Source organism: Oncorhynchus kisutch, linkage group LG28 (genome assembly GCF_002021735.2).
Source record: "Oncorhynchus kisutch isolate 150728-3 linkage group LG28, Okis_V2, whole genome shotgun sequence".
Lineage (NCBI taxonomy): Eukaryota > Metazoa > Chordata > Actinopteri > Salmoniformes > Salmonidae > Oncorhynchus > Oncorhynchus kisutch.
The window spans coordinates 9,482,052-9,509,962 of NC_034201.2; the positions used below are offsets into that span (position 1 = coordinate 9,482,052).

General features: G+C 42.4%; 3 protein-coding genes across 4 annotated transcripts; all 3 read left to right on the plus strand.

Moving 5' to 3' along the window:
• Window positions 1–1,377: 1,377 nt before the first annotated feature.
• LOC109872694 (neuronal PAS domain-containing protein 4A) lies at window positions 1,378–6,386 on the plus strand. The gene is made up of 8 exons (XM_031808597.1): window positions 1,378–2,152; window positions 2,572–2,723; window positions 2,847–2,955; window positions 3,057–3,348; window positions 3,445–3,554; window positions 3,886–4,021; window positions 4,296–5,887; window positions 6,087–6,386. Exons 1-8 carry the CDS (start codon window positions 1,978–1,980, stop codon window positions 6,113–6,115), a joined length of 2,595 nt encoding a protein of 864 aa, XP_031664457.1. The 5' UTR covers window positions 1,378–1,977; the 3' UTR covers window positions 6,116–6,386.
• A 2,414-nt stretch (window positions 6,387–8,800) lies between these two features.
• LOC109872770 (28S ribosomal protein S12, mitochondrial-like) lies at window positions 8,801–10,222 on the plus strand. The gene is made up of 3 exons (XM_020464091.2): window positions 8,801–8,938; window positions 9,055–9,105; window positions 9,764–10,222. Exons 2-3 carry the CDS (start codon window positions 9,057–9,059, stop codon window positions 10,147–10,149), a joined length of 435 nt encoding a protein of 144 aa, XP_020319680.1. The 5' UTR covers window positions 8,801–8,938; window positions 9,055–9,056; the 3' UTR covers window positions 10,150–10,222.
• Window positions 10,223–10,554: 332 nt separating this feature from the next.
• LOC109872769 (chromosome-associated kinesin KIF4) lies at window positions 10,555–26,345 on the plus strand. Of its 2 annotated transcripts, none has more exons than XM_020464089.2 (30): window positions 10,555–10,846; window positions 11,514–11,637; window positions 12,255–12,369; window positions 12,493–12,683; window positions 12,927–13,025; window positions 14,935–15,101; window positions 15,308–15,402; window positions 15,940–16,059; window positions 16,765–16,940; window positions 17,038–17,099; window positions 18,839–18,971; window positions 19,115–19,173; window positions 19,275–19,380; window positions 19,995–20,117; window positions 20,355–20,528; window positions 20,706–20,809; window positions 21,040–21,184; window positions 21,358–21,468; window positions 21,584–21,667; window positions 21,813–21,926; window positions 22,156–22,311; window positions 22,479–22,576; window positions 23,288–23,417; window positions 23,793–24,077; window positions 24,290–24,367; window positions 24,581–24,679; window positions 24,829–24,999; window positions 25,118–25,243; window positions 25,356–25,478; window positions 25,728–26,345. In XM_020464089.2, exons 2-30 carry the CDS (start codon window positions 11,515–11,517, stop codon window positions 25,896–25,898), a joined length of 3,738 nt encoding a protein of 1,245 aa, XP_020319678.1. In that variant the 5' UTR covers window positions 10,555–10,846; window position 11,514; the 3' UTR covers window positions 25,899–26,345. The 2 variants fall into 2 exon arrangements, with proteins under 2 accessions (XP_020319678.1, XP_020319679.1); XM_020464090.2 differs by having other exon boundaries at window positions 10,556–10,846; window positions 25,359–25,478.
• Window positions 26,346–27,911: the final 1,566 nt, after the last annotated feature.

Sequence of the window (27,911 nt, forward strand, 5' to 3'; positions counted from 1 at the left end):
ATGAGTCCCTACTAATCATCATTCCATTAAGAGAAGGGCTTTGACATAACTTAACAAATGCATGAAAGCAAATATGAATAATCTTTCTATTCACATGTAAAAAGTGTAGGACAGTGTGTACGAGTGAAAAACTGATTGTATATTTATTTTCATTTAGCTTGTACATAAAACATGTAATATCATGAGAGAAAATGTAATCACATTAATACTAGAGACAAATGTGCCATCTTTACCTGACAAAACTCTACAGAGGAGTTTTATATCATTCCTCTGTACTGGAAAGATCATACTGTGCTCTTCCTAAACTGATCTTATGACGAAGAGATGACAGTGGTCCATGTAATCATATCGCTCTACATTCAATTGCGTTCGATTTTCAAAAATCGCATTTTACATCTCTGACAACATACTTTTTATCTGTGATCCGCCTCTAAATAATAAAGTCTGGTTATCATCTAACGGCTTAAATGGTGTCTGAGAATAATTAATTTCCTTACATCTCTATTTGTGGACCAATGTGGTTACTAAGTAACCGCAGTGTTGTTGCCATGGGCACATAGATGGAGACAAGCAAGTGACAAGTACCATGTGCTTGATGAATGAATTAATACAGAAAGAGTTGGAAATAAATGCTGAGTTAAAGAAATAAAAACTTGCCAAAACATCTACAGATGCAATAACATGTGGAAATGTCTCTATATACAAAATAGCAAAAAAATAGCAATTCAAGAGTTGGGTGAATCAAAAAGCCCCTCAGTGAGTAATATCTGTACCATATCTCAACACCAGTGTGGTTTCAACAGATGGCCACACCAACCATGATAAAAACATCAACTTCCACAGGGAACTCAGGGTGTCAAACAGTGGACCAAACGGAAGCCAAGAAAATCTCAATCTGTCTGACGTTATCTAATTATTCCTGTTTTTATCATTTCAGGAGAATCCAGTCGGTCAGACACACAGTACATGACTCAACACAGTACAGTACACTTCGGTGTTGAGTCGGCCGTGTCAGTAAAGAAAATGTGTGTGGCTGTAGTCTTATTGGTGGTTGTAGTTCAACAGTATACTGCATTTCTAAACAGAGCATACTGTTTGACTTCAACACTGATATATATTATCTTCACTCGAATGTGCTGTAAACTCCAACTCGATGAACAACTATCATCTTGACCCTTTGCAATTTAGCTGTAATTTGGGCTGACCTCGACCTCAGTATGAAAAGTGAGGGAGCTAAAAGAAACCGAGTATCATTATAATCAAAACATTCTATTCAAATCCATTTTCTAAAAATAAACTGAACAACCAAGGCAAGAATAAAGCAAGGAACATGTACAAGGCTGAAATCTCGCCAGAGAGAGAAGGGAGGAGTGTGTAGGCGTTTGCTTAGTTCACCTGGAAACAACAATGTGTTTTTGTCAACACTCACTCACTCACCCACAGTACACATACAGTACACATACAGTGCACGCAGGCTGTTAGGTTAAGTACATGCAGAAAAACATGATGAAACATACAGATGGATGCTTTCTATGACACCTGATAGAGCGAGCGAGAGAGAGAGAGAGAGACAAGAGAGCATGCGGTCCTCAATGCTAATCAAACCCTCCCCATCTCCTTTCAAATTATATTCATACTTATGGTTGCTCAACCACCTCTCCACCCCACCATCAGCCTATATAAAGAATATCCTCGTTCATGGACTTTATTATCACGACACAACTAGTCAACATAGACAGTAACCCTAACAGCCGTCTGCCCCCGGGGAGAGCAACCGGATAATAAAAACGGACAGAGGCTAATTACAATTAATTGACAATGCAAACGCAGCTATTAAACTAGTCATTCTCATTTTAACAATTCAGATGTCAAGTTATAACGTTCTAATGAAGATGAAGTGAAGAGGCAGAACAACTCCCCGTCTCTACAAACCTTCCAAACTCTGAGCAGACACCTGTTTCAGACAGGCACGCGACAATGTATCGGTCCACAAAAGGAGCATCGAAGGCTCGGAGGGACCAAATCAACGCAGAGATTCGGAACCTACAGGAACTGTTGCCAATCTCCGATACTGACAAAGCTCGACTCTCCTACCTACACGTCATGTCACTTGCCTGCATGTACACCAGAAAGTCTGTATTCTTCGTTCAAGGTAGGTTCAACCTTTTTGTTCTTTGAAATATGTTCACATGAAGTTTGATTGATTGGTTTTGCTCGTGTTTTTTTTGTCACCAGGTGCACTTCAGTTTAACGTGAATGGTCGACAACTACTGCCGCATATCATGCACTGTAAATCAGAAGTTGCTCTATTTAATGTATTATTTGGCTATAGTTCTATTTTTTACATAATGGCCTTACAAGTCTTTTGCTGTCCGAAGTGTTGAAAATGTTTGGCGCTGTCCGTTGTAGTCTTGTTGCTGTGAGTAGAGAGTGCGTGTGACTCCAACCAGTTTGAGGCATAATATTTGAGTATGAACACGATCCCAAGTGAATAAAATGTAAATACTAGAATGTGTTAGTGACGATATTCACAACTAACGTTAGACCTCTTCTTTTCGCTGCCAAAACCAGACGCTCTTCAAGACGAGACCATGGACTTCATGTCTTTTCACGAGCTCTCGGGGCTGATGCACGAATTGTCAGGTTTCATGCTACTCCTAACAAGCGACGGAAAACTTCTGTATCTATCAGACAACGTCGCAGACCACCTCGGGCATTGTATGGTGAGTAGCCTAAGCTACAAACTGGTGGCTGTTGTTACTTTGACAAACCATACACTGAAAGTATTTGTACATAGGCCTATGAAAGTCTCATTCAATATCACTCAACTTGTTTTTCTCATTCAGGTGGACCTGGTTGCCCAGAGTGACAGTGTGTATGATATCATCAATCCTATGGACCACTACGTCATGAGGAGCAACATTGCAGGTCTACCAATGACCACTACTGATACAGGTAGACATACCATTATTACTCAAATGTTTACCCATTCTTATAATTACAACAGATCACATCAATCTACATCAATTTACACCTCTATTTTTATCCTCCTCTAGACAGGTTATTTCGATGTCGCTTCAATACCACAAAGTTCATCCGGCGGCAAGGTGCAGGGAACAAGTTGATGCTGGTCAGAGCTCGCTGCCTCACCCCACCTTGCCCTGTCTCTAATTACTGGACCTCCAACCCAGTATGGGTGTGTTTCTGTACCCCTCTGAAGACAAAAACGTCGAACCTCACAATCGCCAAGAGTGCCCCCTTCACCCCACCCCCTGAGCACACCTTCCTGCTTGCTTGTTTTCACTCTCAACACAACAGGGACATGAGGCTTTGGGACGCGCAGGACAGGTAAGAATTAGCCTGGTTCATTCTAACACTTTGAATTGTGTATAGGCATGAGAACATGGGGTATGTAATCAACTCTGTCATCCCCTTTCCCTCCAGTGTGAGTGTGTACCTGGGCTATGATGTGGAATCTCTACGCTCTCGCTCCTGGTACAGCCTGGTTCATCCCAGGGACCTCTCCCATGCCTCTGAACAGCACCATATCATATGTGAGTACAGCCACAATAACACAACTACCCAACCAGACTATAGCACCACAGCCACTTAACATACACTCCAGCACAACCAATAATACAAACCACAGGAGGTCGTGGCACCTTAATTGCGGAGGACGGGCTCGTGGTAATGGCTGGAGCGTAATCAGTGGAATGGTATCAAATACATCAAACATATGGTTTCCCTGTGTTTGATGCCGTTCCATCCGCACCGTTCCGGACATTATCATGAGCCGTCCTCCGCTCAGCAGCCTCCACTGGTACACACATGAGGAAGACAGACAAGTAAGCAGATGTGAACATGGGAATGTTTCTGTCTCTGCAGTAAATGAAGGAGGGGAGCGGCAGGTGGAGATGGTGTTGCAGGTGGAAACAGCAGACCACTCCTGGGTCTGGCTCTATATGGTCCTCCAGCTGAACAATGGAGAACACCCCATCAGCTGCCACAACTACATCATCAGGTACCACAATTACACTTGTCATATGCCGTTTGTGTACTCTCCAACCTTTAACAATTATATTATACAATAGATACCATACAATAGATACAATACTATATATACCATACAATGGATACCATACAATATATACCATACAATAGATACAATACAATATATATTATACAATATATACCATACAATAGATACAATACAATATATATTATACAATATATACCATACAATACAATATCTGTGAGATCCAAATAATGATAGTCTCTTTTTCTCTCTCTCTCAGTGAGTCAGAGGCGTGGTCAATACGCCAGCAGCTGTGTTTGGAGCAGAACCAGTTCCCTGGGTATTTGGGTTCTGGCCAGAGCCTGTCTAGTCCAGACCAGGTCTTCAGCAGCAGTGGCCTGTCTGCACATTCTTTAGACTTCAGCCATGCCATGTCTGGTGTGAGCGCTTGTGAGGAGCCAATGCAGCCAGTTGGTTATGGTCCTCGGTCCAGCCTGTCATCTCTGGATGAGGAGAACTTCCTGCAGACACATAGAGGACAACACCAGTGGAAACCAAAGTCCAGCCATCTCTCTGTTGGGCCAACCACTGTGTACCCTCCTGCCTCACTGACTGATCCTGAGTCTGATATTCTGTCTCAGAGAATAACCTCTCAATCTCTAACCAATATTTCAGACTCTCTCCCCTCCTCCCTCACTGAGCCCCTTGCCCCTCTTACTATGCCCCACCCTCAACAGATTGGGGAGCTTGCATGCACTCCCCCGTATACCCCTCATCTTGAAAGTGGCAGTTTTCCTTTTGGGGAGCAACTGCCACTCAGTTTAGTTCACATCAATGCAGCTGTGTCATGCCCAATGGCCCATGAAATTATTACCTCAGCACTCAGAGCACCAGCCTTCTCCCAGGCCTTCTCCTCTGATCATCCTGAGCTGTTTTTCCCAGCAGAGCCTCATAGAAAGCTGCCCCCCACCACTGATAGTTTTGGGGGAGATGAATGCTCCATCATGAGCCTGCCACAGATTATGGGGCCTTTGTATGTGGATGTTTCCCACAAGCCCTTCTGTGGCCCTCTGAATGAGCTCCTCCTTACCCCAGCGGCATCACCCACACACCCGCCCTGCTCCTTCCTCTCCATAGACAGAGAGCAGGAGAGGGAAAATGAAGAAATTTCTCTCTTGGCTAAATATATTAGCTCTTTAGCTGAGGGATTTTGCTGTGACCCGCTTCTACCCGGAGTGACCCCATCCACCTTGACTTCACCCAGCCTTCATGCCACATCCCAGAGTTTCTCTCCTCCTTACGGAGGTGAGTGCCAGCCCTGGAGGGGGCTAGACCCGCCCCGTAGCCGAGAGGATATCTCTCTGTATGAGGAGAGTATGTTACTTGAGAGCCTAATTGAGGCGCTCTCATCGTTCCCTTGGTCCCGCTCTTCATGCTCCTCTTCCTCCTCTTTGAACTCCTCCCCCCCTTGCTCACCACTCACTCCAGTGAGCAGGTGTAACCCCAGCCTCATCGAGGGTGAGTCTTCAATCGGTGTCAACCATTTCTGTAGCGTCCAGTCAACGCAATGTAACTGCTTGGCAGTGGGTGGAGCTTTGATGGTCATCAGGGTGATGGATATGGAGGTGTCAGAGGAGCCTCCATCTTCACTACCATCATCAGCCATCGTTCTCACAACCTTCCAGGAGGGTGCCTCTGCCTTGGTCCATCCGGCCCCCACCATTGGTTTGCCCAATGCCCAGTCCTTTCTGGAGGAACTGGGTGACATGGGACCTCTGTTTGAAGCAGATGCCTCTTTCACCCCGTCTTGGGGTAACAACCTGAGTTGTATCAACTCCCACTCAACCATGCATTCACAAAGTTTTCACCAAGGTAAGGGGCCATATTTGTCATGCTCATATGTTTATATAAGATAGCAGGCTATATTACTGGCACATACATTTGTTTTCATTGTCTCATCAGATCTTTCAATGTTACAGTATAAGATGCATGAGACTACTAAGAATTCAGTGTGAATAATACTGGTTGCTGAACTAAATGAACTAACGCTTCTCTGTTGTTTTCATTTCAGATGGAAGCCTGCGTGACCCTGCGTTTTAAAATAAGTCTGTGACTTACTTCATTCTGTATGGCATATTGTCATATTTTAAGATGCAGCTTTTCCTGTGAAAGCTGAATGTGCAAAATGTATTTTAAAAAAATCTTCAGAAAGGTGAAATTGTAAAATCTCCTATCCATATTTCAGATACTTAAAATCCAATACTGTATAATAATGTTTTCTGATGATTCAGTTGTACATGCATTACTTTGAATTGTTTTATTGTTAAGTAACCTCATGAGAGGTAGTTTAAAGTGCCATATTTAAATTCACTCATGGTGAGGAAGAAGACATATTTGAGCACACAAGATCACATCGCACAAATGTATCATACCACAATTTTGTTTGGTTTTATCTATAAAGATGCAGTGCTTGTTTATACACTGATTTACATGTTGGTTGACTAGGGTCTTATTTTGTTGAAAGGATTCATTTAGGTTTGAAAATTATGATGGGTTGTCTTTCAGCATATGTGCTCTTCACATACTGTGTTTGTCTGATTATATTTAATATATATTTTTTATATGACAAAGTGGAGTGAAAAGTGTGTATTACCAGTGTACCGATAATATGTGCTGTACATTCATATATTATATCACTTTCTGATTTATTTATTTCATCAGAAAATGTACATCTAGTACATTAGCTAGTATATTTAATATAAGTGATGGACATTGTTTATAGTTGCCAATGCATTTGGATACCAATCAAAAGCAAATTAAAATCTCTATTTTTTAAAGTCTTTGTGTCTTACTGAGGAATTAGACACTGTATTTCTGTAAATAACCCATCTGCCAGACTTTCCTCTCTCCACCATTCTCTGGTCTCTATTGTGTGATGAGAGTCAGGGACACTTCTGAGGTACATTGTGACACCTGTCACACAATCTTGACTATGGGGAACAATCAGCATCCCATACTGTGCAACAGGCTTGAATGTGCATGCATTACACACAAACAGACAGAAATCAGTATGCTACCATGAACAGCCACATATTTAGCTTATGTTGATTGGACTAAATTGTTTTTGATATCTTTTAGATGACACTATTAGACTAAGCATAGGTAATTAGATGAAGTTGAAATGTTGCTGGTAGAGTGGAGACAGTGCCTGTTATCTTTGCAGCTTGCGGTAACTCTCTGTGGTTCTGAATCAATAGTGGTTTAGTGGTCTGAAAATGTAAACATTAACTTGCTTGACCATGCTGTAGGTCATATAACTGTTTGTTACATGCAATGTTTTGTGGACTTCACAGGACAGATGTTGCTCTCCGGTTTTGTGATGAAACAAAGGTGTGGTTGAATCTATTCTGCCACTGTGTATTCTTATTGTCTCAGCCTTAGGCCTATATATCACAGTGGCAAGGCATATGAACTAACAGGTTATAGAGCAAAATACAATTATCACAACACACACACTGACCAAAAGTACGTGGAAACCTGCTTGTTGAACATCTCATTCCAAAATCGTGGGCATCAACATGGAGAAGGGGCCCCCATTCCTGTTATAACAACTTCCACTCTTCTGGGAAGGCAGATGCACCCTTTAATATATTAAATTAACCTCATTCTCAAATACCATCCACCCTCCTGGCCCTTTGCACCCACTTGGTCTTGTAGCGCTGCTGAGTTCTATGAAAGAGGTTCATACTTCTAATGCTCTCTCATTCGCGGCAGGGTAGCCTAGTGGTTAGAGCGTTGGACTAGTAACCGGAAGGTTGCAAGTTCAAACCCCTGAGCTGACAAGGTACAAATCTGTCGTTCTGCCCCTGAACAGGCAGTTAACCCACTGTTCCTAGGCCGTCATTGAAAATAAGAATTTGTTCTTAACTGACTTGCCTAGTTAAATAAAGGTTAAATAAATAAATAAAAATTCTATCCTTCCTGCCCATCCATTCTTGTGAAAATTGAAGAGGGATGAAAATAGACTGAACCTAAATTAGAGAAAAACAGGAGAGTGATAAAAGGATAGGAAGAGATACAAGGACGGACTTGCATTTTTTTCCCTCCCACCCTCTCACTTATCTCTCTACCTCTCCCTTCCCTCCCACTCATCCATTCAAGCCATTCGCTTTTTCCTTTCATCTTCCCTCTTTCACACATCTGTGTTCTCTTGTTCATTCAGTCGTACCTCACTCATGGAAACCATCTCCTTATGAGTCATTTACCTCATACTCATCTATCCCCCTGTTCTCTTCTCTCTCGCTTTGCATCCGCTTGCTACTTCATCTGCTCTACACAGAACCACATACACAGACATTCACACACAAACAACGCCTCCCCTCTCTTTCTCGTAGATGGATGTGAAGAAATTATATCCACCTGGCAAAAAAACGTATACAATAGGCTACCTGTGGTGGTTCTCAACTGTTAGATTATTTTCTTCCTGTCAATTATAAACATGGACAAAGAATTATATCAAATATAAGGAACTAGTGAGATGCCTGATCTGTCATCGTTGGTTTACCCTCCAGCTCCAGCACACCCCTATTTCAGGGATTCTAAAATATAGGATACCTTGGGGCTTGTTTAGAAAATGTTCGACATCAGATCCAAAATCATAGTCTTATCCTCTGGCCAACTCATGTGCATGGTGTTTTTTTTGTTTTTTGTGTTTGTAATCGGCCAGTAGGTGGCAGTAGTGCTCTTACAAAAATCTGCAACGGAAGCCGTCGCACTCAATACGGAAGAAAATGTAAAATACTTCCTGCGGTCATACGCGTGAGAGCAGTTCCGCTTTCTTATTTTCCCTATTATAATTTTTTATATATATTTTAAAGACACACGTCGGTGGTTTGACCTTGGACAGGAACTGAAAATAAACAAGTACGGTTTGAAAATACTGTAGAGCATGGCTTTGGACTAAATGGTAGGGTTAGCTGCAAGGTTAACAATGTGACACAGACAGGTTCCCCTCAATCCTATATATGCCTATTTTGCAGGGATGGCGTCATTGGGGAGTCTGAGACCAATGTTGACATCACTAATGCAAGGTAACTTCACCATGCCTGCCTATTTTGCACACGCACTGAAAAATGTATGCACGCACGACTAAGTTGCTTTGGGTATATGCGTCAGTTTTATGGCACATAATACAATATAGTCATATTACACACGTTTGTTTTACTATCGTGGGGACCAGACGATTGATTCCCGTTCAAAGTCATATTTCCTTAACCTCAAACTCTAAACCATAAAATAACGTTTTTTTCTTGTGGGGACTGGTGAAATGCCCACACTTGTCTGAATCTGTCTTGTTTTACTATCCTTGTGAGGACTTCTGGTCGCCACAAGGATAGTGAAACCAAAAAGACACGCAAGCACAGAGGCTTGACATCCATGCTCTTGACTTCAGACCTGCAGAGGTAGGGAATCTTACCTTGTGAGGGCCAGTGTGTGGAAGCACAGCTGATTAGACTAAAACGTATTTTTTATTGAGGACCAGATTATAAACTTCTAAATTGAATTGTACTGCTTTGGATGCAGCAAAATTATGCACACTCACTGCTCCTTTGCAATGAAGATTGACTATCCCTACTTCAGAATATCCTCAGCATCTTGTTTAGGCCCACACGAGCTGTTATGTTTACAGTTTACTCTCAACATTAGAAGTTGGAGCAGATCTCTTACTCACTCTTTGTAACCTACTAGTGTCTCAGTCTGTCTCCCAATGGTCCGGACCTGTCCTCTCCAGAACTATGGCTACTCTGAATCAGATGCATCGCCGGGGGAAGCCGTCCCCCCCTCCCCCGAGCGTCAGCGCCATGTTCGGCCGCCCCCAGCTGAAGGCAGTGATCCTGAAGACAATGATCCGGAAACCCAAGAAGCCAAACTCGGCCAACCGTAAATGTGCCAGAGTCCGCCTGAGTAACGGCAAGGAGGCAGTGGTCTTCATCCCCGGGGAGGGACACAACCTCCAAGAGCACAATGTAGTGCTGGTGCAGGGGGGCAGGACACAGGACCTGCCAGGAGTCAAGCTGACTGTGGTCAGGGGAAAATATGACTGCGCTCATGTTGTGAAGAAGAAAAATAACTGAGAGGGATAGGGAATGTTTTTTGTTGTATATGTGTAATAAATGTCTTAGTTCAAACTTGGCTTGGACCCAGTGATTGATCTCTTGTGATTTATCCCATGTTTCATTAATTCCCTATTCACTTTTGCCTAGTTAAATAAAGGTTAAATAAATAATAAATTGCGGACTTCAGCAATGCTATATCCAGAGATGAGCACATTGAGCAGAATCACTGAGCAAATCTAATTTGAACCTTTATTTAACTAGATGGTCTACCCCCTGGCCAGACCAACCCCTAACCCGGATGACGCTGGTTCGATTTCTGAAATAAATACCTGCAGTTTTAACAGTTTAGATTCATAGCATATGTCAGACTTTTATTTTGAAACATGAAACAGGCACATGACAACAGCAGACGCGTGTTGGTGGAGGCGGAGCTGAATATTTGAAAGTGGCGGGCAAGACGAGATCCATGACAACCACCGACTGAAGTTCTTTTAACGGGAAAAAAAAAACGTTCAGTCAACTACATTTATTACGACAACTGATGCGTGGTTACATGTGGGTCTTATTCTAGCCTCTGAAAAAAATATATCGTTTTAAGAAACATTTATCTAACGTTCGTGGTGACTAGTTACCAAGCTAGAGGCAAACTCATTTTAGCGAACGTTAGCTAGTTCATTGCAGGGGTCAAGACAAACGTCTTGCCAGCCCAAAAAAGGTAAGTGACCGTCCTTAGATAAGTTACTAAACGTGTTTGGCATGGCAGTGTAGTGGTATGATCAACGATGGTTCAGCTATCGGCAAGATGGCTAGCTAGTTAGGTAACCAAATACAATCAAGCTAGCTAGCTACATGCTGGCTAGAATTCACCGTCCGCACTATCAGCAAAGATGGTGGTGGATAAATTAAAGAGTTCACTCACACGCCGTTTACCATTGAACACAAATAGTAAGTTCCGGTCTACCTAACGGGGTGGGTCGGTCTACCAGCGAGGGCGTGTCTCTCTTCCTGTTTTGTGTGATATCAGGTGTTTTTGAATTAATTACAATGAGGCAAAAGTAGCTTTCAGAAAATACAATTTTCTGATCTGCACCGTTTCAAGATTTCCTTTTGCTTCAAATGTTTTATTTAACTAGGCAAGTGCATTAAGAACAAATTATTATTTACAATTATGGCCTAGGAACTTGTTCGAGGGTAGAAAGACAGATTTCTTTTACCTTGTCAGGTATGGGATTTGATCTAGAAACCTTTTGGGTACTGATCCAATGCTCTAACCACTAGCCTACCTGACGCTCCTAATGACAACATTGCTTTGATATTTGATATTGGCCACACTGTCCGTTACATCATTTTATGCATCTGTCACCTATTACCTGATTTCGCAGCATGACAAAGGAAGATGATAAGTCCATCCCCGTGCGGGTTGCCCTGCGGTGTCGACCTTTGGTTACTAAAGAAATCAACGAGGGTTGCCAGACCTGTCTCACCTTCGTGCCAGGGGATCCACAGGTCAACAATCGATTCTACAAGACATAACACAGCACTTGGCATTGCTTCGTCCCGCAACGAGACATTGTTTACAGATTGCTTGTTGCGTAACTTCCATAGCCTGGCATTGTTAATCAACCAAACCTAAACTATTTGGTTTCACCAAAGTAATGTTTCCCGTTGAGACATTTTCCAATATCTCTAGAAACAATACTTACGATTTGTCTGGTTGAATGTGTCCTTCACTGTCAAATAAGTGTTTAAAACACGTTTTTATCCAGGGTCTTCCATTTTCAGCCTGTAGAAGTAGAGCTTATACGCGGTAGTTTACTCTCGCGTGACAATCGCAGCCCACAGGCAGAAAATGGAACACCCTGGATAAAAACGTGTTTTAAACACTTATTTGATAACAAAAGACACATACAACCCGAAAAAAGTAAGTATTGTTCCTACATATTTGCATATGCTTCTGTTTACGGGAAACGTATTTTGGTGAAACCAACTAGTTTAGGTGTGGTTGATTAACAACGCCAGGCTATGGAAGTTCCGCAACAGGCCATCTGCAACACTTAGCCTGATGACTTATGGATTCAATTCCATAAGGACAGTTGTTGTCTTCTAATTCTTCTCTCTTGCAGGTGATTGTTGGCATTGAAAAGGCGTTCACGTACGATTATGTTTTTGATCCTACAACTGAACAAGAGGAAGTCTTCAACAGTGCCGTTTCACCGTTGTTGTGTGGTCTTTTCAAAGGTACAGGGGGAAAAATATGTTTACTTTCACACAGGATTGCCTGTAGAACCAGTACTGGTTCTATGGGAAAAATGGAATAGAATCAATAAGCTGTATGTATAATGTTTCTACTCTTCTTTTCAGGCTATCATGCTACTGTGCTTGCATATGGTCAGACGGGTTCGGGGAAGACCTTTTCTATGGGAGGAACCTATACGTCGGCCCAAGAGAATGAGCCCACCGTCGGAGTCATCCCCAGGGTGGTCAGAATGATCTTCCAGGAAAGGGAGAAGCATACGGATTGTGAATTCTCTCTGGCAGTGTCTTACCTGGAGGTGTGTGGGAACCTCTGTGCATTATTCATCATGATTGTCACAACACAATGCATGTTTTTACTGTGATAATGGACAAAACAATCATTGTTACCGGTACATTCCTCTTCTCAGAAACTCAAAACAGGGAGTCATGATGCTTAAAAAGACAGGATTCAGATTATTGAAGAAATACATTTCTTTGTGTCTGGAAGTATCCTGGCCATGTTTTTCTGTAACGTTTTGTCTTCATTTTGTGTGCCACAGATATACAATGAAGACATCCTGGACTTGCTCTGTCCATCGGTATCCAAAGATAAACCATCAACCATCAACATTCGGGAGGACCCCAAGGAAGGCATAAAGGTGTGTGTCTTTTACAGTTGAAAATGTTGCTAAATATGTCTGAAACGAGTCAAATGTACTTGTTTAAAAGGACTGTTTGGGGGAATGTACTAGAGGTCGACCGATTGATTTTTCAACGGCGATTTCCACTGGTCTAATGTCCATTGCTCGTGTTTCTTGGCCCAAGCAAGCCTCTTCTTCTTATTGGTGTCCTTTAGTTGGGGTTTCTTTGCAGCAATTCGACCATGAATGCCTGATTCGCACAGCCTCCTCTGAACAGTTGATGTTGAGATGTGTCTGTTTCTTGAACTCTGTGAAGGCATTTATTTGTGCTGCAATCTGAGGTGCCGTTAACTCTGAACTTGCAGCAGAGGTAACTCTGGATCTTCCTTTCCTGTAGCAGTCGTCACGAGAGCCAGTTTCATTATAGCGCTTGATGGTTTTGCGACTGCACTTGAAGAAACTTTCGAAGTTCTTAATTTTACGAATTGACTGACCTTCATGACTTAGGGCTAGGCGTCCCACTAGCGGGACAACTTCTGGGTTCTGAATTCAAATAAATAATTATAAAAAATGATGGATATTAAACATTTAGGTACATATGTCTTTTATTGGTTGAAAGCTTAAGTTCTTGTTAATCTAACTGCACTGTCCGATTTACTGTAGCTATTACAGTGAAAACATACCATGTGATTGTTTGAATACGGTGCCCCACATTAAAATATTTTTCCACCGGCACATGTTTTATAAATTCACAAATGGCAATTAAATATTCACTTACTTTTTGAAAATCGTCCTCTGATTTGTCATCCAAAGGGTCCCAGCTATAACATGTAATGTTGTTTTGTTAGATAAAATCCTTCTTTATATCCCAAAAAGTCGGTTTAGTTGGCGCCATCGATTTGAGTAATCCACTCCTTCCAACATGCAGAGAAAGGAATCTGAAAATATACCCCTAAACTTTGTTTTAACAAGTCAAAATATGTTTCTATTTACTCCTCAGATACCCTAAAATATAATCAAACTATAATATTTCTTATGGAAAGAAGTATGTTCAATAGGAAACCGATTTTTAGCAGGTGCGTCCTGTCTTCATGGCACGGGCAAACACCAATTTCCCTTTACTAAAACTGATATTTCTTATTTGTTTTTGAAGTTACAATCCTGAAACCTTGAACATAGACTGCTGACACCCTGTGGAAACCATAGGAATTGCATCCAGGGAGCAAATTTTTAATATGACCTTATTACTTGCCATTCTAAGAGGATGGATTTTCTTTGTATTTTCTCCTACCATATCTATTGTGTTGTATTCTCCTACATTATTTTAACATTTCTACAAACTTAAGTGTTTTATTTCCAATGGTACCAATTATTTGCATATCCTGGCTTCAGGGCCTGAGCAACAGGCAGTTTTACTTTGGGCACGTCATTCAGGCGGATATAGAGAAAAAAGGGTTAAATGATAGGCTGTAATTTCTCTTTGATTATTTGAGCGGTTCTTACCATAATATGGACTTGGTCTTTTACCAAATAGGGCTATCTTCTGTATACCCCCTCCCCCTACCTTGTCACAACACAACTGATTGGTTCAAATGCATTAAGAAGGAAAGAAATTCCACAATTTAACTTTTAACAAGGCATGCCTGTTAATTGAAATGCATTCCAGGTGACTACCTCATGAAGCTGGTTGAGAGAATGCCAAGAGTGTGCAAATCTGTCATCAAAGGCAAAGGGTGGCTAAGGATCTCAAATATATTTTGATTTAACGCTATTGCTTACTACATGATCCCATAGGTGCTATAATCATAGTTTGATGTCTTCACTATTTTTCTACAATGTAGAAAGTAGTAAAAATAAAAACCCTTGAATGAGTAGGTTTGTCCAAACTTTTGACTACTGTATGTTTAACCCATTCTCCCTATCTTAGATCGTGGGCCTGACTGAGAGGGAGGTGTTCTCTGCCAATGAGATGGTGGGCTGCTTGGAGCTGGGGAACTCAGCCCGTACTGTAGGCTCCACTGCCATGAATGCTGCCTCGTCTCGCTCCCATGCCATCTTCACCATCACCCTGGAGCAGCGCAGAGGGGCAGACAAGTCAGTCTTCTCTCTAGCTTTCTCCCATAGATCTGTCTCACTTTCTAATTTTCATCCCAAAGAAATGTTGCAGTCCATGAATGTATTAACATTTTCTTATATGCAAATCTCTGTTGATATAGTTAATTCAACTAATTTGTTTTAAGTGTGTTGTAAGTTGATTTGTTCTCATTTCTTCTGTTCTGTTTCTAAATGTGTGTTTGTAGATCTGACAATGTGGTGTCAAAGCTACACCTGGTGGATCTGGCTGGCTCTGAGAGACAAAAGAAAACCAAAGCTGAGGGCGATCGTCTGAAGGAAGGTGAGTCAACTACCAGAAGCTAACACTTTGGAAAACAGCAGTAAGCTGTGTGCTTTGAAGCCAATTATTGCTTGATTGGAAAATGTGGTCAGAGGCTTCATATGGAGGGTGTGACACAATTGCGGAGCCTCCGGAGGCATGCAGAGACCAAATCAAGCTCTGAACTGCATCACCGTGGGCCTCAAATTTTGTAACAATGTGGATGGCTCCGTATAGCTCCACATTGACAAGATTGGTTGACAGTAGGTGTGGGGTGGTACATCCTGTATAAACACAAACTCACTTCCTTGACAACTTCCTTCACTATCTCTGCTCCGCTAAGCGCAAGAAGTATGAAAGCAGAGGCTGCATCACAGTAAATGCTGTACGGCCATTTCAGATGTTGGATTGACAAAGCTTTGCCTTTTCAGTATTGTTACGGCCCATTATTAGCACAATCTACATGTTTTAAATGACAGTCCCAGTTCTAATTCATTGTGTTGTTAGTTTGGTATCAGAACCTTATTTGACTCTCTGCTGTCTTCCTGTCTGCTCTAGGCATCAGCATCAACCGAGGCCTGCTCTCCCTTGGCAACGTGATCAGCGCTCTGGGTGACGAGAGCAAGAAAGGCACCTTTGTCCCCTACAGAGACTCCAAACTAACCCGCCTGCTGCAGGGTGAGAGTTCGATGGGTTCAGGGGGATGTGGTAGTTGAGCAGTCTAAATCCGGGCATTGTCGCCCATGTATGTTCTTCCTGGGTCTAGTGGTATCAATTCAGGATTAGCTTTTAAGCACAATGAACATAATAAAGATGTTACAAGGCCTTGTGGTAGTCGGATGACTGAGAACAGTCGAGATGCATACGTTGTATACCCTAAGGCAGAGGTAGGCAATTAGATTCAACCACAGGCTGATTTTTGTTGGAGCGGATGTTCGGGGGGCCGGAACATAATTTGTACAATGATAATTGACCCAAAAGGGGAATGTGTTTTCTAATACAATCATTTTATACCTTGATTAGATTGAGACACGATCACATGTTTTTTTGTTGTCGTGTGGGAATACTTGGGAACAGATTGTCGAAATTAAATTAATTTGAGCTGAATTCTGGTGATTTTTATTCTTTAAAAAAAATATATATATATATTTATATATATATATATATATATATATATATATATATATATATATATATATATATATATATATATACCCCTAAAACTCACTCGCTGGACGCCTGTTGCCGACTCCTGCCCTAAGGCATTCAACGCAACACAAAGACATTCATCAAAAACCTGAATGTTTCTTAGATTTAGAGACTGAATAGCACTCCATGTTTAAAAGTGTGCATTGAAGAATCAATTCCTGCTTTCTCCAACAGATTCTTTGGGAGGTAACAGCCACACCTTGATGATAGCGTGTGTCAGCCCTGCAGACTCCAACATTGAGGAGACCATCAACACGTTGCGTTACGCTGACAGAGCTCGCAAGATAAAAAACAAGCCTGTGGTCAACGTGGACCCTCGAGCTGCTGAAATGAAACGTCTGAAGCAGCAGGTAGGTAGTGACCACTGACCACCGTGCTAAGTGACCCTACATTTACACGATTAAAGTGTTCATTGTTTTGATGGAATATTTCCTCTTTTGGACACAGGTCCAGGAGCTACAGGTGATGCTTCTGCATGCACGTGGTGGTGTGGCACCAGTGCTTTCTGGGTAATTACTACTAAATCATTTCCCCAACTGACATACAGTTGAAGTCGGTAGTTTACATACACTTAGCTTAGAGTCATTAAAACTCGTTTTTAAACCACTCCACAAATGTCTTGTTAACAAACTATAGTCTTGATAAGTTGGTTTGGACATCTACTATGTGCATGACACAAGTAGTTTTTCCAACAATTGATTACAGACAGATTATTTCACTTATAATTCACTGTATCACAATTCCAGTGGGTCAGAAGTTTACATACACTAAGTTGACTGTGCCTTTAAACAGCTTGGAAAATTCCAGAAAATTATGTCATGGCTTTAGAAGCTTCTGATAGGCTAATTGACATCATTTGAGTCAATTGGAGGTGAACCTGTGGATGTATTTCAAGGCCTACCAAGTCTCTGGTTCATCCTTGGGAGCAATTTCCAAACACCTGAAGGTACCATGTTCATCTGTGCAAACAATAGTATGCAAGTATAAACACCATGGGTCCACGCAGCCGTCATACCGCTCAGAAAGGAGACGCGTTCTGTCTCCTAGAAAGGAACGTACTTTGGTGCGAAAAGTGCAAATCAATCCCAGAACAACAGCAAAGGACCATGTGAAGATGAGGGAGGAAACCGGTACATAAGTATCTATATCCACAGTAAAACAAGTCTTATATCGACATAGCCTGAAAGGACACTCAGCAAGGAAGAAGGTACTGCTCCAAAACAGCCATAAAAAAGCCAGACTACGGTTTGCAACTGCACATGGGGACAAAGATCGTACCTTTTGGAGAAATGTCCTCTGGTCTGATGAAACCAAAATAGAACTGTTTGGCCATGATGACCATTGTTATGTTTGGAGGAAAAAGGGGGAGGCTTGCAAGCCGAAAAACACCATCCCAACTGTGAAGCACGGGGGTGGCAGATCATGTTGTGGTGGTGCTTTGCTGTAGGAGGGACTGATGTACTTCACAAAATAGAAGGCATCATGAGGAGGGAAAATTATGTGGATATAATGACGCAACATCTCAGGACATCAGTCAGGAAGTTAAAGCTTGGTGCAAGCAAGGAGGCTGACAAACCTGACTCGGTTACACCAGCTCTTGTCAGGAGGAATGGGCCAAAATTCACTCAACTTATTGTGAGAAGCTTGTGGAAGGCTACCCGAAACGTTTGACCCAAGTTAAACCATTTAAAGGCAATGCTACCAAATACTAATTGAGTGTATGTAAACTTCTGACCCAATGGGAATGTGGTGAAAGAAATCAAAGCTGAAAGAAATCATTCTCTTCTATTATTCTGACATTTCACATTCTTAAAATAAAGTGGGAATCCTAACTGACCTAAGACATGGAATTTTTACTAGGATTAAATGTCAGGAATTGTGAAACTGAGTTTAAATGTATTTGGCTAAGGTGTATGTAAACTTCCGACTACAACTGTATGTCCTTAGTTCTCTATCCGTCTATTCAGCCAAAGACTCTTTAAACCTTAGATGACTGGCAGAATGAACATCCACTGGTCCTTGCTATCTGGGATCCTTGGGACATATCTACCCCATTTGATAGTGAATTTTAAAATGGTTAAGGTTAGATGAGGGGTATGTTTAGGGCAAGGATGTCTCAAGGGTCTCGGATAGCACTAAACGAACTTCAATTCTGGGAGCTTAAAAAAGGTAATTTCCTTGTTAAAGAAATATAAAAATACTACCAAAAAGTATCTCACTGACTCCTTCCATCCCTTCTTTGTAAAAGGACTGAGCCAGCAGAGAACGTGTCGAAGATCCTGGAGAGGACCCGTGCCCTGCAGGTTGAGAACAACAATCTGAGCCGTGCTCTGAGTGAGGCAGCAGGCCAGACTGCCCTGATGTTTGAGAGGATCATCATGGTAAGGATCTGCACTGGTCTTGCACTAGGTCTGTCTTGTCACAGGCCATACCAACATTACACAGCAACGCTGACTCACCGTTTAGAATAGTTGGAGATATTACCATGATCTTCACGTGCCATACTTTGTCACTCTACACACAGACCGAGCAAGCAAATGAAAAACTGCAAAGCAAACTGCAAGAGTTGAAACAGCATGCAGCGTAAGTCTGAACTCATATGTGTTTCGCCCATTGTCTTCATTGTCGTTATAAGTCATTGGCACCAGAATTATCTGTGTTAAAACGTAATGCTTTTCTTTTAGGTGTAAAGTGGACCTGCAGAAGGTGATGGAGACTCTGGAGGACCAGGAGCTGAAGGAGAATGTGGAAGTGATCCAGAATCTGCAGCACGTCATCCTGCAGCTCCAGGTACTACCGGACGAGGGAGCTCTCATAAACCACAAGGATCTACTGCTGCGTGACTGACTGCATTCAGTCCCCTTTTATATGTTTAGCGAGCACATGAGACAATTGTCTGCAGTCCATTGTAGCTAAGCTGTTGCTGTTCAATGCCGTGACTTTATATGCTATGAAAGTGATGCAGAATTTTCCAGGAAGTGGCCTGGTAGATTTTATTTTATTTTGTAATTCTTTTTGAATGGTCTTCAATAGGCAAAAATGTTGCGCAATTGTCTTCAGGGCAAAAATGGCATAAGACATCTGGCAGAAGTAAATTCCCCACAAACACGAATATTATTTTTCACAAATTTTTTGACTTAATCGTCAAGCTCATTCCAAATATCAGGAGACTGACCCCAGAAGTATGACATAAGGTAATGGCACTTTCACAGTGTATTGATCATGCTAATCATAAAGATAATGGACACTTGATTTATTTTCCATTCAATTACACACATTGCATGTGTAACACCGTCCATTTGATGGCTGGATATTTTAGTTCCCTACACCATATTTCAGTCCATTAATAAGAAGCTGCTTTGTATCGTGTCTGGGTAATAATGTCTGTGCTCTTGTCCCTCCAGGATGAGAGTGCTGGCCTTGCTGCCACCATTGAGGCGTTGGCTGCAGACTGTGGGGCTGAAGGAGATGACAGCCCTCATGTGTCTGGCAGCTGCAACGAAATCCCAACTGATGGTTCACCTTCTGTAAGTTTCTGGTCGTCTAATGCAGAATCCTGTCTGTGCTACAGATCTGCTTCTGCAAGGCTGTTGTTTCCTGAAGACATCCAGATGTGTTTTGGGGTCGTTGCATTTTCACATTTTCAGTCTTTTTTGAATTGTTGTACATGGTGTTTGTGGGTTTTGTACAACTGGTATGTTGTACAAAACGTGTGTGTTTTTGTTATCATAGAAGCATACATCCTCTTCCCCCACCCTACACAGGCTGCTGTTGACAAAGACTCTACAGAGGGCTTCACTACCCAGCATGCCTTGCGCCAGGCCCAAATGTCCAAGGAGCTGATTGAGCTCAACAACATTCTGGCTCTAAAGGAGGAGTTTGTCCGGAAGATGTGCCAGAACGACAGCCACCTGGAGCCTATGCAGACTGAACACCAGGTAGGGCTGGAGATGAGACTGGAGAAAAAATATGGGTTGGCTGTAATGGAGGTTGAGAGGGCTGCAACAGGTGAGGCAGCACCAGCACAGCAGTTTGATTCTTATCCACTGGGAATGTTTTTGACTGTCTGCTTCAAACTGAACTGATGGAGCTCCTCATTGACTGTTCCTCTTCAGAATAACATCAAGAGTCTGCAGACATCAGTGGGCTCTCTGCAGAAGGAGAAGGAGGACCTCATCCAGGTTCTCCACTCTGCCAAGAAGGACGTTAATCAGGCTAAGTAAGGCAGCTGGCCTCATTGGTGGGGTTCAAACGATGATTTTACAGCATCTTTATGTTCAGGCTGCATATTGAATTGATATGATAGTTATCTGTTGTGGGAGTCTCTTTCATAAGAGCCACGAGCTTGGTGTGTATTCACAACTGTATGTTTAGTATAAACATTCCTCTGCATTTACAATGGAGTCATCAGTAATTTCCCTGTCTCTATTCCCTCCATCTGTCCACCAGGCTGAGCGAGCAGCGTAGGAAGCGTCTGCAGGAGCTGGAGGGTCAGATCACAGACATGAAGAAGAAGCTCCAGGAGCAGTCCAAGCTCCTCAAGCTCAAAGAGTCCTCTGTCCGCAGCGTGGCCAAGCTCAACCATGAGATCCAGGTATGACCGGGTGCTTGCCAGTGGCTGACCTAATCAGCAGGATTTCAGGACAATGAGAGGTTTTCAGTCGACGGTCATCGGAATCTAAAAAACTTGAATTTGGGCCTTGCGATGGCAATCCAAGACGGGGTTGTTCATGGCGTCTCTTGTTTGTCTGCTCTCTTTCCCTGTAGGCTATGAAGAGTCAGCGTGTACAGCTGATGAGGCAGATGAAGGAGGACTCTGAGAAGTTCAGAGTGTGGAAGAATAAGAAGGACAAGGAGGTGCTTCAGCTCAAGGAGAAGGTGTGTGTCCATAATCCATACATAAGACACACTGTTCACCATATTCATTTCCATGTGGTTACGATTGATTGTTGTTTAAAAAAATAAAATACAAAAATTCTCACCTTTCTCTCAGGACCGTAAACGTCAGTTTCAGATGGTGAAGCTTGAGAGTGACTTCCAGAAGCAGGCTAATGTCCTGCGCCGTAAAACTGAGGAGGTGAGGCCTGGGTCTTGTGCACCTTTCTTCTGTTTTCGTCTGCAGACCTAATCGACCAGGAGAAAGTGTTTCGTGTCAATTCTTCAATGGTTGTTAGCTGGAAGTGCAGAGAGATATTTCAAATTGTGCCGGTGATCACCTTCAGGCTGCAGCAGCCAATAAGCGTCTGAAGGATGCCCTGCAGAAGAGGAGTGAGGTGGCCGAGAAACGAAAGGACGTCCATTACAGAGGGCTGGAGGGAGCAGCCGGGAGAGTGAAGGTCTAGTCACCTTTGTTTGATTCTGTGTGCGTCGGTGTAAACTGTTTTGTGTGAGGGGTCCTGGTTTTCAAGGAAGGAAACGATTACCATAATGTGTTAAATTAATCTGCGTTGTGTTGTCTGAGTGGTTGTGTGGTTTCAATGAGTGCTGTGACTGTATATGCATGTATCAATGACCGAGTGACTAATGTATGCTGTGACCTGTGTGTGTGTGTGTGTGTGAGAGCAGACCTGGCTCCTGAACGAAGTGGAGGTGCTGGTGAGCACAGGGGAGGCGCGGCGCCACCTGCAGGACCTGCTGGAGGACAGGAAGATCCTGGCAGAGGAGATCTCCCAGCTCAAACAGCAGATGGAGGCAGGGGAGCGGCCCGCTGCCAAAGTCAGGGTGAGTGAAGTTGCTCTACTAAAGAGATCAATGAGAATCTGAGCTTTTACTAAATCAGGATTCAGTGGAATTTCCACCGCTAGGCTACATGAGGAAATTATGCCTCTGTTTCTCTACAGAAGTTAAACTGTTGTTATTGTGCGTTCTCTCTCCTAACACTTTCACAGCGTCGGACCCTCATCATCTCCGAGCTGGAGAGCCAGGGAGAGCTGGAGGCATCTCTCAGTAAACAGGTGGACAACCTGGAGACGGAGATAAACCTCAGGTGAGTCTGACTAGTACCGCCCTTACCCATTACCTCCCACGGCTGATGGATTCCTTCAGTTCCACTCACATTGACCTCCCCTTACTGCTAATGCATTTGTGTTTTTCATAGACAAGGGTACCCAGATCATTTGTCTTTTTAGTTGCATTGCTAAGCATTTTTTGCACTCATTGGGTATTCCCGACCCTTTTCTCCTTTGCTTGCCTGGAGAAATGTTGTCATAGGAAGGCATTGCTCCAAAGCTTTTCACACCTTCCAAAGCCTACGCCTTCCCATCTGTTCATTGTTAGTTCCTGTTGATAGGATATTGTGACTGCTGCCAGAAGCAAGTCCTTAAGAACTCGGTTAATTTAATGAGGACAGGAGAGTAATGATATGTGATTGGCATAAAATGTGATTAAGTATTTACATTTGGTCAAGTGAATCACATCCATGTGCATTTATCGATACACATTCACATCAATCAAATGTATTTATAAAGCCCTTTTTTACATCAGCGGATGTCACAAAGTGCTGTACAGAAACCCAGCCTAAAACCCCAAACGGCAAGCAATGCAGATGTAGAAGCACGGTGGCTAGGAAAAACTCTCATAAAAGTCAGAAACCTAGAGAGGAACCAGGCTCTGAGGAGTGGCCAGTCCTCTTCTGGCTGTGCCGGATGGAGATTATAACAGTACATGGCCACGTGCTGTTCCATGGATTTCCTCCTAGGAGTGCCCAGATAGCTGACCTACAACAGAAGGTCCTGGACGCAGACAATGAGGGGCGCTTGAAGCAACGTTGGGACAACATCACTACTATAGTGGAGGCCAAGTGTGCCCTCAAGGTCCTCATGTCAGAGGTGAGACACATTCGCATATCGTTGAACTGCATGCTTTTTAGTCTCACAAATCAAATTCGAAATGTCTTGAAAAGCATGTTACTAGCCTACCTTGTAACCGGCAGGGTAGCCTAGTGGTTAGAGCGTTGTACTAGTAACCGGAAGGTTGCAAGTTCAAACCCCCGAGCTGACAAGGTACAAATCTGTCGTTCTGGCCCTGAACATGCAGTTAACCCATTGTTCCTAGGCCGTCATTGAAAATAAGAATTTGTTCTTAACTGACTTGCCTGGTTAAATAAAAGTGTAGATATAAAATAAAAAATTTGGAAATCAACGCCCAAAAATAATGTTTACTGACAAAATGCATGACCACCAAAAATGTTACCGCCTCCACAGTTGGTGTCTGCCAAAACGGCCAGTTCTAAGCTGGAGAGTGACCTGAAGCAGGAGAAGGGCAACATGCTGGACCTGCAGAAGACTATGTGTGATGAGAGGAAAGTGATGTCCACCATGGAAATGGAGAACCAGCACCACCTGGTGGAGCTGGAGCAGATGCACCAGGAGAAGGTCCTGTACCTCCTGGGTCAGCTGCAGAGCAAAGAGAGACCGTCTGTGGAGAAAAAGCAGGAGGAGGAGACTTCCAAACGGGAGAGGGAGCTTCTGCAGCGCCTCAAGTTCCAGGTCTGTCACACTGTCCTCTCAGCTACTGTGCTCACTGACATGTTATAGGAATGGTCATACAGTCAGTAAGGTCACATGCATGTGTTTCTACTATTAATCCTAATTGTCCATGTAGGTTGACTGCACTCAAAGATCAGCTCAGAGTGTTGAGGGTGAAGCCAAAACTGAATAAAGGTTCTAACCCCCTCCAAATATAATTCTCGTCTCTACAGGAGGATGAGATTGAAAAGATGCAGAAATTGAATGAGCAAAACCAGAGGCTGTTGGATGACAATGAACAATACAAAAAGGTAAATACACAGCTGGGCATATACAAGGACAATATAACACTCAAAGCTATATACAAGAACAATGGTCTATAGGTAACATTGTTATTATTTTAATTTGTAAATGGCTTTTCTCACACCCATTGCTCTAAAAGGACAGGTTATAACAATTTGAAACATTAAGGTCTACTATTTGTTGAAACTGTCCATGTTCTCAGAAACTGTCCATGTTCTCAGAAACTAACACTGCTCCAGTTGGCCAGTGGGAAAAAGATGAACGTCCTGTCAGCATCCACTCAGTCCCCAGATGACTCCTTTGAGTACATCCCGCCAAAGGTAGGCCACTGACATCCTTCCTTACCACTGTCTGTTTCATATCCAACTGTTAGAGGAAAGATTACCCCTATATGAGTCTAGGGGAAGCTGACCCAGGCAGTGCTGGGAGGTTGCACCATCTCACTGGTGGTGTTCTTTACCTCCTGCAGCCTAAAGGTCACCGTTTCACTACAACCAAGGCTCCCCTGAATATGGCTATCGACATTGAGGAGCTGGAGTCTGTCTCTGAGTCAGAGGAGGAGGATGAGTGGTGCCCTGAGAAGAATGAGAGAGGCCGTAACAGAAAGAACTCCAATGTCAAGAAACCCAAGTCAACAGGGGTGAGAACTTAGTCTTTATTCAATTATTTTGTGAGACAGGCAACACTGTCGGTTTAGAGATGGTCAGATCACTATTATCATTGCATTTGCAGTGTTAACAGTTTGCATTTTTGTTAAGTGTGCCTGTAAGGGTCGCTGTGGCAACAAGCTGTGCCGGTGCCGTAAGGGAAAGATGACCTGTGGGGAAAACTGCAAATGTGACCATGAGAAGTGTCGTAACATCGGCAACCAGAGGTCCAGTACAGTAAGTTCAAAAATTCCCTATGTTGTATTCTACATAGGCTCCCTACATTGAATAGAATGTATCATTGTTTGTGCATATATTATTCAGAATCATTTCCCTCTCTTCCTAAAAGCAGGACTCTAGCGAAGTCACAGATGATGGGTCCAAAGATTCGGTTTCTATTCTTCAAGACCCCACAGCCATTAGCTCTGGGGATACCACGTTCTTTAAACCACCCTGTGCCACTCCCACCAAGGTAGGCTGCTCTATACCATCAACAATGGGCTCAATAGTTGTATCATCATACCCTCAACAGACTCATCACACTCTCTCTACTGTTTAAGGGTCAAGGTGCCTTGGGTAGTGTTATGGTTGAGTTGGTAGTGAATCTGGTGTGGTGATATTATTTTACACTGAGCTGCACCTAAAGTGGGTATTGGGTATTTCAGATCATGTCCTTATTTAAAGTGCTAAAAATAGATTTTTCCTTGCTTTATTCTTATAGCTTGTGAGGAAGACTGTCTCTGTTTCTGCTGAAGAGGAGGAGGAAGAAGATGATGATGATGATGATGAAGAGAGGAACACAGCCAGCTTCTTGAAGAAGAAGAAACGAGGCCTTACTAGCTTCCAGAACAGCTTTTTCTCTGGATGTACGCCCATCAGGGAAGAGTCTTGAGGTGGGCAAAGGAAGCTAGTATAGACAAATCACGCAAGGACTTAGCCCCTGCTATAGGATAGTCCTTTCATCTGTTTTTGTCAGTGTTTTGTTATTCTTTTTTAATTTTTTATGTCTTAAATGTCCACTCCTACGTTCCTTGTAATAAAGTGTAGCAATTGATTCTAAATTAGACATCACTCTTTTATCTGTTTTGAATCTGAGGGCATTGGAAAATTCACTTACTCTGAACTGACTTAAATGTCTTAATTATGAGGGCTGAAATGCACTAACAAGCTGATTTATTTCGATGTTGATCATACAAGGGAATTATTTTGTCACTTGAAATGTAAATGTTTAATAGGTTGTATGTAATGGATTTTCTATCAATAGAAATTGATAATTTTTTAATACTCATTTTTATTGTTATCCATAATAAATGAATAATTCATGATTATTTGTCCTATAGTTAATAAATCTCATTCTTTAATCAGTTGTCTAACAAAAAAAACATCTGTCCAATCCAATTATCACCCTTTCAGTATGAAGAATTCTGGATCAGCGTTGTAATATTGTCGTTAGCGTTCCCATTTGAAGACTATTGCAGTGTTTTCACTCAGCTCCCAACCTTTTTAATGCTATAGTCAACATGACATCTACTCTGAACTGCTGCCATTTTAAGACTCAGTCAAAGCAATGTGGTTTTATAGAGGGGCAGCTTTGGTCCAAATTCAAAATGGTGTCTGAGAGCACTTTAAAACCAAATACCTTACGCTGAAATAGATAATGGCCCAGGGTGATTTGGATGATCGAGGTCTGGAAACATTTTAAAGCAACAACAAAAATAACTGTCCTGGTTATACACAGCCCAAATAGTCTTACATTTTATTTGGCTGTATTTTGCATTTAGTTTCTTTCTGGTCATCCAATATTGCAGTGTGTTATGACTGTTTATGCCTACCTAGCCTTATGTTCTATCTGATAGGTGACCGAAGGCAATTTATATTGAGGTTTGTGTTGCATCTGTACATGGCTCTTGGTTGAGCGAATGAGGGAGAGGTGATTTTATTATGCAGTCAGTGTTTGCAGAAAATTCAAACCAGTTCTAAGTTCAGGTGTGATTACTTCCCTGACCTGAATATATGAATGGCGATGAGGCTGTGCAGCCAGTCAACCATTGGATTTATCTGGAAATGGCAGGAAGGCATTCCTCTACTGAAGGTTGCCAACAGTGCGAACTGCTGAGGCACATAATTTAGCATCAGACGGTGTACTTGGAATACTATTGGTTGGTAGTGTCCATCTAACTGCCGAGCATGCTTGAATTGTGATCTAAATATTTTCATACATGCTATTTTATCCTGTTTTGTATACACATCAGTATTAATGGAGCTCAATTGAAATATGGAGATAGTTGTCACACTGATAAGTCTGAATTGGTTGACAGGGTGCCTCTGAGGCTGCGTTTACACAGGCAGCCCAAATTCTGATCTTTTTCCAATAATTGGTCTTTACACCAATCAGAACAGCTGTTTTGCCCATAATGGGGCAGCATGTGTAAATGCTGCCAGAGCTCGCCAGATATGGACATGTTGTAGCCTACATGTTGATGAGTAAAACGCTTTAATTTAGTCAGGTGTGTGGGGGGGGGGGGAATTAAAATCTAATGAACCCGACTGTCTGGGTCTCTATTGTTATTGAGGACCGTGCCCCTCTGCCTTTGAAGAGATTAGAAGTATGACTCATCTGTGGGGGCATATGCCTAATGGGGGAAATTTGTTGCAAATTAAGAGTACCTGGAGGCCTGTTGCTTACATTTCCTAGACAGAATCTAGTCAGCTAACATTTCTTGCTGCCTTGTCTTACCCTTTTAATTTTAGTAATGTTCACCATTACAACCATATTTGAGCCTGTTCCATAGATCACAAGTGCATATTGTAATGTTATTGGAAGTAATCAACAGCTTACTTTATCTACACTTCTACAAGTATAATGTATGACAAGTAATGTAGAACAAATAATTGTTTACTATCA